At 45.4% G+C, this 12,007-nt stretch overlaps 1 protein-coding gene across 2 annotated transcripts in view; it reads right to left on the bottom strand.

Moving 5' to 3' along the window:
* The window catches only part of AGBE (1,4-alpha-glucan-branching enzyme), a 67,392-nt gene extending 61,578 nt beyond the window's left edge, over window positions 1–5,814 (bottom strand). Inside the window, exons 1-2 of one of the 2 annotated variants that reach the window (XM_070104243.1) lie at window positions 5,283–5,814; window positions 2,937–3,106 (exon numbers count right to left, since the gene is read on the bottom strand). In XM_070104243.1, the coding sequence (XP_069960344.1) occupies window positions 2,937–3,106; window positions 5,283–5,386 (274 nt within the window). In that variant the 5' untranslated portion in view covers window positions 5,387–5,814. The remainder of the gene's footprint in view (window positions 1–2,936; window positions 3,107–5,282) is intronic. The other variant, XM_070104249.1, reaches the window with a different exon arrangement.
* Between the last annotated feature and the right edge of the window lie 6,193 nt (window positions 5,815–12,007).

Below are 12,007 nucleotides of genomic sequence, written 5' to 3'. Positions count from 1 at the left end.
CTGTATATGCAATATATTTATACTTGAAATCTATTTATACTCTGATAATTAATTACTCGATGTACATGCAGGCCTCACTTTACAGGGCTTTGCTTTACAGCATTTCACTAATGAAGCAGTTTTCAATTATACCCATTCCTAATTTATTCAGACTTAATAGAGCCTCTCCTCACTTAAAGATGGAGTTTTGTTCCCAAGACCATGTCAGTAGACAAAATCGTCGCTAAGCAAGGAGTATACTATAAAGGTAGTGGGTTTATGCGAGTCTGGCAATTGTGGTGTAGTGGTCACCACTCGCCTTTCCACCCTTGTCATTTCCATTCTAGAGCTGGTTGAGCATGGTTGTCCATTCTGTCTCCAGGGTGTCTTAGTCTTTGACTAACCTGTTGTACACATACATTTCCAACTGTATATAGTATACACAGTAATTGTAAATAATTACCATTGCTCTTGGTGAAGGAAAATATATTTCAAAGTCATTCAGCTGTGTTTTTTCTGCTCATTGCTCCCCTTTACACCCAGGATAACGGACCTTATTGTGCCTGGGTTGTAATAAGGGGGCCTGTCCGGGGTTGGAGCAGTACTGTTGCAAACGGGATGAGGGGTTGCAGCCTGTGGCCTTATTCTCAGCCAAGTTTCAGCCGCACCAGAGGACTTACTCTACCGTTGAAAAAGAAACCCTCATGCTGGTACTAGCCTTGGAGCACTTCGATGTTTACATGGGCCAGACTTAACAGGTGGTCACTGTTTAGTGACCACAACCTTCTGGTGTATCTCCAAGCCATGAAGAACCACAATACGAGGCTCATGAGGTGGAGTCTACAGCTGCAGCCCTATTCTCTCAGAATAATACACATAGCCAGCAAAGAAAATAAGCTGGCTGACTCATTGTCACAAGTAGATTTTACATGTAGTATTAGGTTACGATGTGTTAGGGACCTGTGGTAACCGGTTTCAAGCTCTTTTTTTCCTCTTATATATTATGAGTATTTATTGTTGTGGGTTTTTTTTTAGTGAGGGGATGCCCTGCTTCCGTCCGCAGGTATCTTGGACCTACTTTAGCCATACTGTCTGCTGTCTCACTCTGAGTTTGGAGTTTGGCTTTATGTCATGAGTACAGCTGAGCTCTACCTAAGAGTTGGATGGTTGAGAGGAAAGGCAGTCCCATGATATAGTGTCATGGTGGCACAGTTACCAATGGGAGATGGGAGCCCATTCCTGAGCCCTCTCGGGGTGGGGGTGTGGCATGCAAAGAGTACGTAACCTTTATTCAGCGCATGTACACACCCTCACTGAAAGGCTATCTCCCCAACCAGCAAACCAGTACTAAGGGTCAAATGATGGGGCACCATCGTTCGATCAGTACCAAGGTTCAGCCAATGAGAAGGTGGGTCTGGCAATTGTGGAAGTGTAGAGGTCACCACTCACCTTTCCACCCTTGTCATTTCCATTCTAGAGCTGGTTGAGCACGGTTGTCCATTCTGTCTCCAGGCTGTCTTTGCCTTTGACTAAACGTGTTGTACACATACATTTCCAACTGTATATAGTATACATAACTGTAAATAATTACCACTACTCTTGGTGAAGGAAAATATATTTCAAAGTCATTCAGCTGTGTTTGTTCTGCTCCTTGCTCCCCTTTACACCCAGGATAACAGGCCTTATTGTGCCTGGGTTGCAATAATCTTTGATATTGTTTTAATGTCACCTTTGCATCATTCATAAAATTTTTAGTATATTTTTAAATATTTATACAGTAGTGTACTGTATACTGTAATAAACAGAATAGAGGAAATCGGCTCTAATATGTACGTACATTATTTGGGTATGCATACTGGTCAGAGAGCCCATCATAAGTCCAAGTCATTGATAAACAAGTACGTCGCTAAATGAGGAGGCTGTACAATAAATATATTCACCACTCACTATAAGCTAAGGACAAAAAACATTTTAAGGTAAGTAATATGTGTACTGTATATGCATTTTTCAGGCCTAAGGACAAAAAACATTTTAAGGTAAGTAATATGTGTACTGTACATGCATTTTTCAGGCCTAACTCTATTGCACACTTAATACACGATAGTGTAAACATATTATCAGTCTTTTATATGCATATTAAAGTGAAAAAAGGCTATGTTTCAGTTTACAGCAATTTTTGCTTTACAGCAGTAGCCTGGAATCTGCCTTGCTGCATAAGCAGGGCCTTTCTGTATAATAAAATAACACATGAATCTGACAATATAAATTACATTTCCATTAAAACAATTTTTTTATACAATACAAAATGGAGCCATAGGGCCCTTCACACCCATGGGACAACTAACCACCTTTTTGTCTATGTTACTGAATCACTGTTCAGGGATGGGGAGCAGTGCTTATTGGTAAATACCATATTTTTCATCCTGAAAGTGGCAACTAAACCATTCAATTATTGCTATTAATAATTATGAAGGATTAATTTTGCACTTTTATTTTACTCATCAAATGTATATTACTATTATTATTATTATTATTATTATAATGAAAAAGAAGCTCTAAGCCACAAGGGCTATGCAGCATCAAATGTATAAGTATCAACCTACAGCATAATAAGGCACTCCCTGTATTGCCTAGGTAACATCACAGAGAACTTCCATTATTATTATAATCAAGGGGGAAGCACTAAACCCATAGGATTATACAGTGCTTGGAGGAGGGATGGAAGGTATTCAGGTTTAACTCAGGGAACTGGAGCACAGATCCAGTTCCCTAGATCAAGAGCCCCTCACCAGCATCAAGGAACCTTCCTTGAGGGGACAGAAAACTTCCAACAAGTCTTAACTATTAATGAAAAACTCCTACAACCTGTCAATTACAAAAAATTAAGCTTTACAGGTGCAACTATGCAGCTATATATCAAGAATTTAGTCATATGTAATAACCAACACAAGCCTTACTAAAATCTCCTTTGAGGAAGAGTCCTTGTGCCATGGGTGCCCACTCAACACAAGTCACACTGTTGTCTGGGTTTACATGAAGGCCAAATGTCTCGTAACCTCTGGAAAATTTCTCCATTCCTCCTTCTGCTTGGTCAATTTGATCCACCAGTTTTTTGAAGCATCCATACCTTATATTGACAAACAAGCAAGTGTACATAAATATTATACTGGCCTGTGTACATAAATATTATACTGTACTGTATACATAAATATGATACTGTACTGTATACATAAATATGATACTGTACTGTATACATAATTATACTGTACTGTATACATATACTGTGTGCTATCATATAGCTGAACTGTGAACATCGCTTTTAGGTTTTATATGAACTAGCAAGTGAAAAAAAAGGCTGCAATTCGCTTTAAGGTTATATGTACTGGCTTTATGGCAGCGGTTTGGAACCTGATCTGCTGTACTAGCGAGGTATGCCTGTATATACAAACAAGCCTCATTCAATGTGAAGACCAGTTACCATAGATTTGTTTTATTGTATATAATATAAAAAGGCATCACATTATTATTATTATAATAAAAAAGAAGCGCTAAGCCACAAGGACTATACAGCAAAAAAAAAAAAAAAAGGCATCATAGAATATAGATATTTAATACATTATCATTATTAATTCTGTTAAATTCATGTGAAGTGCTAAACCCACACAAGTCATTCATAAAGCTCAAGGAGTGATGGTGGCATGATCCTCCATTCAGTAAGTGCCAGATAGACAGAATACTCTAGCAGCCAGGCTGACCATAAAAAAAATTAAGGTACAGTACTATTTTTAATACAACTGTTTATTACTTGATATCTGCATACTGCACTTTCATGTGAATGGATTACATACTGAATTTAAAAAGGATACACTAATTATAAGTGGGTACATATATAGTGATAATATACTGTAATAAATATTATATATACTTTAATATTATATAGTTAAGGGTTGAAGATTATTTGTTTGAATAGATTAATAGTTTAATAGAGCATTTATATGCTAGAACATACAGTATTAGAACAGCGAGTGAGGCATAAAATAAAAAAACTCTTATTCCAAGATTCCTTAGTAACCTGCCACCATGGCAACATCCTAGCAAGCTGTACCATGGCAACACACCCTAGAAAGCTGTCACCATGGCAACACACCCTGGGAAGCTGTCACCATGGCAACACCCTGAGAAGGTGTCACCATGGCAACACACCCTGGGAAGCTGTCACCATGGCAACATCCTAGCAAGCTGTCACCATGGCAACACCCTAGAAAGCTGTCACCATGGCAACACCCTAGAAAGCACTCACCATGGCAACACACCCTGGGAAGCTGTCACCATGGCAACACACCCTGGGAAGCTGTCACCATGGCAACACACCCTGGGAAGCTGTCACCATGGCAACACACCCTGGGAAGCTGTCACCATGGCAACACACCCTGGGAAGCTGTCACCATGGCAACACACCCTGGGAAGCTGTCACCATGGCAACACACCCTGGGAAGCTGTCACCATGGCAACACACCCTGGGAAGCTGTCACCATGGCAACACACCCTGGAAAGCTGTCACCATGGCAACACCCTGGGAAGCTGTCACCATAGCAACACACCCTGGGAAGCTGTCACCATGGCAACACACCCTGGGAAGCTGTCACCATGGCAACACACCCTGGGAAGCTGTCACCATGGCAACACACCCTGGGAAGCTGTCACCATGGCAACACCCTAGGAAGCTGTCACCATGGCAACACCCTAGGAAGCTGTCACCATGGCAGCACACCCTAGGAAGCTGTCACCATGGCAACACACCCTAGGAAGCTGTCACCATGGCAACACACCCTAGGAAGCTGTCACCATGGCAACACACCCTAGGAAGCTGTCACCATGGCAACACACCCTAGGAAGCTGTCACCATGGCAACACACCCTGGGAAGCTGTCACCATGGCAACACACCCTAGGAAGCTGTCACCATGGCAACACACCCTAGGAAGCTGTCACCATGGCAACACACCCTAGGAAGCTGTCACCATGGCAACACCCTAGGAAGCTGTCACCATGGCAGCACACCCTAGGAAGCTGTCACCATGGCAACACACCCTAGGAAGCTGTCACCATGGCAACACACCCTAGGAAGCTGTCACCATGGCAACACACCCTAGGAAGCTGTCACCATGGCAACACACCCTAGGAAGCTGTCACCATGGCAACACACCCTGGGAAGCTGTCACCATGGCAACACCCTGGGAAGCTGTCACCATGGCAACATCTACCACTGCCTTAATCTTGCAAAAGTCGTGAGGGTTTGGCTCACCTTCGTCTGATCTCCTTCTCGTACTTGGTGAGGTAAGGGTCCCTGGTGAGCAGGTCACTCAGCCTGGGCACCTCCACCTTCATGGGCTCCGCGACCTCCATCATCGCCTCCCTCAAGACTTCTTTGAGGCTGATGAACTACTTGAGTTAATTAACCGTGATCAAATGAATCTCAAGAAACCGGGGGTACAAGGCTGACAAACCGCCCCGGTTAACCGTGAAAACTGGATCACAGGAAACTGGGGGGAGGTTATAATGTTGATAAACCACCTCGGTTAACCGTCATCAGCTGGATGTTAGAGGCTGGGGTTGTGGCTAGACCAAACCACTGGTTCCTGTTGTTGTTTCTGCCTGTCACCTGCTGTTTCCCTCTCTGGGGTCTGCCCACACACGAGTGTTACACACCGGTAGCAGTCCTAGAGCTGTAACGTAGTCCCATGAGGTGTAAAATCTGGAAGAATTAATGAGCAACAATCTGCGTCTACCACAGCCTGAGTTTGCTGCCGGCGGCACTCGATGCAAATAAGTCACAGTGTTTGACTTTACTGGATGAGTCTTGGTTAATTTACATATAATTTATTCCGTAAGACAACTGTAAAAATTCTACATTTGTGTAATGACCCTAAATAAAAGTTATCTATTTATTTACTAATGTATTTATTTACTCTACTCCTGCCAGACACACGATACCACCTTTCCAGACGCATGATCATGTCCTCCTCCCCTGCAGGTTGTAATTTATATTCCAGCCTCTGGTGTCTCATACTGTGACTTGAATTATAATAGAAAGACAGGTACAGTTATTCTATAATATGCTGATGGTATGCTATGTGTTACTAGTGAAGGTAGAGTACGAAGTCACGTGGTGGCTGCCAGCACCAGCACATCACATGCACAAGGGCGGGCAACTTGCTGCATTTCTGTAGTAACTAAATATCTAAAATTAGACTGCTCTTGCGCCTTCTATTGCAAACAAAGTTATTTTTAAAAGCTTCATTGTGACCGAAAGATACCACGTGAAGCGAAGGGACAGAGGAAGAGAAGAGAGCTTAGAGACATTACAAGTCAATTTTACCAGTAATAAGTACATAATTTAGAATATAAAATTCTGTGGTTAATGGCGACATCACAGCTGTTTAGCGAAGACATTCAGTTAATGACGGCGAACTTCCCAGCTGATATTATTAATAGAGACCTTCGCTTGATGTCTTAAGTCCGTCACGTTGATATGACCTTCATGGTTCAAGGTCGGGGAAGGTCGCTAGCCAGCCAGCCTGACTAGTGACCTTCGAGAACCGTTACGTGATGCTGGTGAAGGGCTCTTAATCCGAGGAATTTAAGGCAGCTTCTTGAATTGTACGACCCCTACGGGTTTACCGTTTCCCCGTAAATATAGCAGTACTAAATATTGGCCAACGCTCCAAAATATTTAAAGCCGCTTAACAATCTTTTCACTATTATTTATTCATCACGACTTGAACCACAAAACCAGAGAGAGAGAGACTACATAAAAAAGAATATACGTATATATATATATATATATATATATATATATATATATATATATATATATATATATATATATATATATATATATATATATATATATATATATATATATTGGTTTAATCCTAATTTTTCAGGATTAAAGTAGTCTTGTCAGGTGGTGAAAAAGACTACCTACAGTCGATAGGTATTAAACCTTATTAACAAGCTAGTCAAAAAAAAAAACACGAGATATTTATTTTCAGAAACTACAGTAAACAATTAACAGGGAAATTAGTAACATTTTTTTTTTTATTAACACACTGGCCGATTCCCACCAAGGCAGGGTGGCCCGAAAAAGAAAAACTTTCACCATCATTCACTCCATCACTGTCTTGCCAGAAGGGTGCTTTACTCTACAGTTTTTAAACTGCAACATTAACACCCCTCCTTCAGAGTGCAGGCACTGTACTTCCCATCTCCAGGACTCAACTCCAGCCTGCCGGTTTCCCTGAATCCCTTCATAAATGTTACTTTGCTCACACTCCAACAGCACGTCAAGTATTAAAAACCATTTGTCTCCATTCACTCCTATCAAAGACGCTCACGCATGCCCGCTGGAAGTCCAAGCCCCTCGCACATAAAACCTCCTTTACCCCCTCCCTCCAACCTTTCCTAGGCCGACCCCTACCCCGCCTTCCTTCCACTACAGACTAATACACTCTTGAAGTCATTCTGTTTCGCTCCATTCTCTCTACATGTCCGAACCACCTCAACAACCCTTCCTCAACCCTCTGGACAACAGTTTTGGTAATCCCGCACCTCCTCCTAACTTCCAAACTACGAATTCTCTGCATTATATTCACACCACACATTGCCCTCAGACATGACATCTCCACTGCCTCCAGCCTTCTCCTCGCTGCAACATTCATCACCCATGCTTCACACCCATATAAGAGCGTTAGTAAAACTATACTCTCATACATTTCCCTCTTTGCCTCCAAGAACAAAGTTCTTTGTCTCCACAGACTCCTAAGTGCACCACTCACCCTTTTCCCCTCATCAATTCTATGATTCACCTCATCTTTCATAGACCCATCCGCTGACACGTCCACTCCCAAATATCTGAATACATTCACCTCCTCCATACTCTCTCCCTCCAATCTGATATCCAATTTTTCATCACCTAATATTTTTGTTATCCTCATAACCTTACTCTTTCCTGTATTCACTTTTAATTTTCTTCTTTTGCATACCCTACCAAATTCATCCACCAATCTCTGCAACTTCTCTTCAGAATCTCTCAAGAGCACAGTGTCATCAGCAAAGAGCAACTGTGACAACTCCCACTTTATGTGTGATTCTTTATCTTTTAACTCCACGCCTCTTGCCAAGACCCTCGCATTTACTTCTCTTACAACCTCATCTATAAATATATTAAACAACCACAGTGACATCACACATCCTTGTCTAAGGCCTACTTTTACTGGGAAATAATCTCCCTCTTTCCTACATACTCTAACTTGAGCCTCACTATCCTCGTAAAAACTCTTCACTGGTTTCAGTAACCTACCTCCTACACCATACACCTGCAACATTTGCCACATTGCCCCCCTATCCACCCTGTCATACGCCTTTTCCAAATCCATAAATGCCACAAAAACCTCTTTAGCCTTATCTAAATACTGTTCACTTATATGTTTCACTGTGAACACCTGGTCCACACACCCCCTACCTTTCCTAAAGCCTCCTTGTTCATCTGCTATCCTATTCTCCGTCTTACTCTTAATTCTTTCAGTAATAACTCAACCATACACTTTACCAGGTATACTCAACAGACTTATCCCCCTATAATTTTTGCACTCTCTTTTGTCCCCTTTGCCTTTATACAAAGGAACTATGCATGCTCTCTGCCAATCCCTAGGTACCTTACCCTCTTCCATACATTTATTAAATAATTGTATCTACCACTCCAAAACTATATCCCCACCTGCTTTTAACATTTCTATCTTTATCCCATCAATCCCGGCTGCCTTACCCCCTTCCATTTTACCTACTGCCTCACGAACTTCCCCCACACTCACAACTGGCTCTTCCTCACTCCTACATGTCTGTACACTGAATACTAAGTTCCTGGTTATGCGAAGCATTTATTTCTTGATATTTACAGAATGCTTCTGAGAATATTCTCCTCCAGGGAGGGTCCTTGATGCTTGTGAGGGGCTCTTGATCTAGGGAATTGGATCTGGGCTCTAAAATCCTGAATTGAGCCTGAATGCCTCCCACCCACAGGGGCTGTACAATCCCTACGGGTTTATTAAACTCAAAATATTGTATGCATAAATTGCTAAGTACACTTGAAAAAAAAGCCTTTCTCGATAATAACTAAACAACTCCATAATCACGCCAAATTTCTGTACCCAAAATTTGTCAATGAATCAAATTTTACAAATTTTGTGATTTAATTAGCGTTTAAGGCAAGTTAATATATTGAAAGGTCTTTCACGAATCACTGATATGATTAAATGATGCATAATAGACAGTAAATTTTTGATGACTGACAAACTTTATATATTCACCCAGATGACTAATTTTCATTTCATTTACATAAATGCCAATATTCCCTCCATTTTTTTTTAATATGAAACGTTCACAAAAAAAAACGATCACCAGAATAAGAGTATTTTACAATAACATGCGCTTTTATATACCATTTAGGTTTTGCTACGGAAATGTCATACTGACTATTGTAATCACAGGATATCATTTTTTTTCAAGAGTGTTTATTAATAGCATCGTACGTACAATTTTAATTGTGTTTTGTGACATTAGGTTAGGTAATAATCAAGAATTTTATCATATAAAGTATTTATTTCTTGCACATGAATTACAACAACAATTTAAAATTTCACATCACGGGAGTATTATGCACTTGTTCTCCATACATGAAGTCTGCCAGGCAACCCTCCAGCTAGCCAGGCAACCATCCAGCTAGCCAGGCAACCATCCAGCTAGCCAGGCGACCCTCCAGCTAGCCAGGCAACCATCCAGCTAGCCAGGCAACCCTCCAGCTAGCCAGGCAACCCTCCAGCTAGCCAGACAACCCTCCAGCTAGCCAGGCGACCCTCCAGCTAGCCAGGCAACCATCCAGCTAGCCAGGCGACCCTCCAGCTAGCCAGGCAACCATCCAGCTAGCCAGGCGACCCTCCAGCTAGCCAGGCAACCCTCCAGCTAGACAGGCAACCCTCCAGCTAGCCAGGCAACCATCCAGCTAGCCAGGCGACCCTCCAGCTAGCCAGGCAACCATCCAGCTAGCCAGGCAACCATCCAGCTAGCCAGGCAACCATCCAGCTAGCCAGACGACCCTCCAGCTAGCCAGACGACCCTCCAGCTAGCCAGGCAACCATCCAGCTAGCCAGACGACCCTCCAGCAAGCCAGGCGACCCTCCAGCTAGCCAGGCGACCCTCCAGCTAGCCAGGCGACGCTCCAGCTAGCCAGGCGACCCTCCAGCTAGCCAGACGACCCTCCAGCTAGCCAGGCAACCCTCCAGCTAGCCAGGCAACCCTCCAGCTAGCCAGGCAACCCTCCAGCTAGCCAGGCAACCCTCCAGCTAGCCAGGCAACCCTCCAGCTAGCCAGGCAACCCTCCAGCTAGCCAGGCAACCCTCCAGCTAGCCAGGCAACCCTCCAGCTAGCCAGGCGACCCTCCAGCTAGCCAGGCAACCATCCAGCTAGCCAGGCGACCCTCCAGCTAGCCAGGCAACCATCCAGCTAGCCAGGCGACCCTCCAGCTAGCCAGGCAACCATCCAGCTAGCCAGGCGACCCTCCAGCTAGCCAGGCAACCATCCAGCTAGCCAGGCGTCCCTCCAGCTAGCCAGGCAACCATCCAGCTAGCCAGGCGACCCTCCAGCTAGCCAGGCAACCATCCAGCTAGCCAGGCAACCCTCCAGCTAGCCAGGCAACCATCCAGCTAGCCAGGCAACCATCCAGCTAGCCAGGCAACCATCCAGCTAGCCAGGCAACCATCCAGCTAGCCAGGCAACCATCCAGCTAGCCAGGCAACCATCCAGCTAGCCAGGCAACCCTCCAGCTAGTCAGGCAACCCTCCAGCTAGCCAGGCAACCATCCAGCTAGCCAGGCAACCCTCCAGCTAGCCAGGCAACCCTCCAGCTAGCCAGACAACCCTCCAGCTAGCCAGGCGACCCTCCAGCTAGCCAGGCAACCATCCAGCTAGCCAGGCGACCCTCCAGCTAGCCAGGCAACCATCCAGCTAGCCAGGCGACCCTCCAGCTAGCCAGGCAACCCTCCAGCTAGACAGGCAACCCTCCAGCTAGCCAGGCAACCATCCAGCTAGCCAGGCGACCCTCCAGCTAGCCAGGCAACCATCCAGCTAGCCAGGCAACCATCCAGCTAGCCAGGCAACCATCCAGCTAGCCAGACGACCCTCCAGCTAGCCAGACGACCCTCCAGCTAGCCAGGCAACCCTCCAGCTAGCCAGGCGACCCTCCAGCTAGCCAGGCGACCCTCCAGCTAGCCAGGCGACGCTCCAGCTAGCCAGGCGACCCTCCAGCTAGCCAGACGACCCTCCAGCTAGCCAGGCAACCCTCCAGCTAGCCAGGCAACCCTCCAGCTAGCCAGGCAACCCTCCAGCTAGCCAGGCAACCCTCCAGCTAGCCAGGCAACCCTCCAGCTAGCCAGGCAACCCTCCAGCTAGCCAGGCAACCCTCCAGCTAGCCAGGCAACCCTCCAGCTAGCCAGGCAACCCTCCAGCTAGCCAGGCGACCCTCCAGCTAGCCAGGCAACCATCCAGCTAGCCAGGCGACCCTCCAGCTAGCCAGGCAACCATCCAGCTAGCCAGGCGACCCTCCAGCTAGCCAGGCAACCATCCAGCTAGCCAGGCGACCCTCCAGCTAGCCAGGCAACCATCCAGCTAGCCAGGCGTCCCTCCAGCTAGCCAGGCAACCATCCAGCTAGCCAGGCGACCCTCCAGCTAGCCAGGCAACCATCCAGCTAGCCAGGCAACCCTCCAGCTAGCCAGGCAACCATCCAGCTAGCCAGGCAACCATCCAGCTAGCCAGGCAACCATCCAGCTAGCCAGGCAACCATCCAGCTAGCCAGGCAACCATCCAGCTAGCCAGGCAACCATCCAGCTAGCCAGGCAACCCTCCAGCTAGTCAGGCAACCCTCCAGCTAGCCAGGCAACCATCCAGCTAGCCAGGCAACCCTCCAGCTAGCCAGGC

Source organism: Cherax quadricarinatus, chromosome 5, assembly GCF_038502225.1.
Source record: "Cherax quadricarinatus isolate ZL_2023a chromosome 5, ASM3850222v1, whole genome shotgun sequence".
In the NCBI taxonomy this organism is placed as follows: Eukaryota; Metazoa; Arthropoda; class Malacostraca; order Decapoda; family Parastacidae; genus Cherax; species Cherax quadricarinatus.
This window is presented reverse-complemented; position numbering and strand designations above follow the sequence as displayed.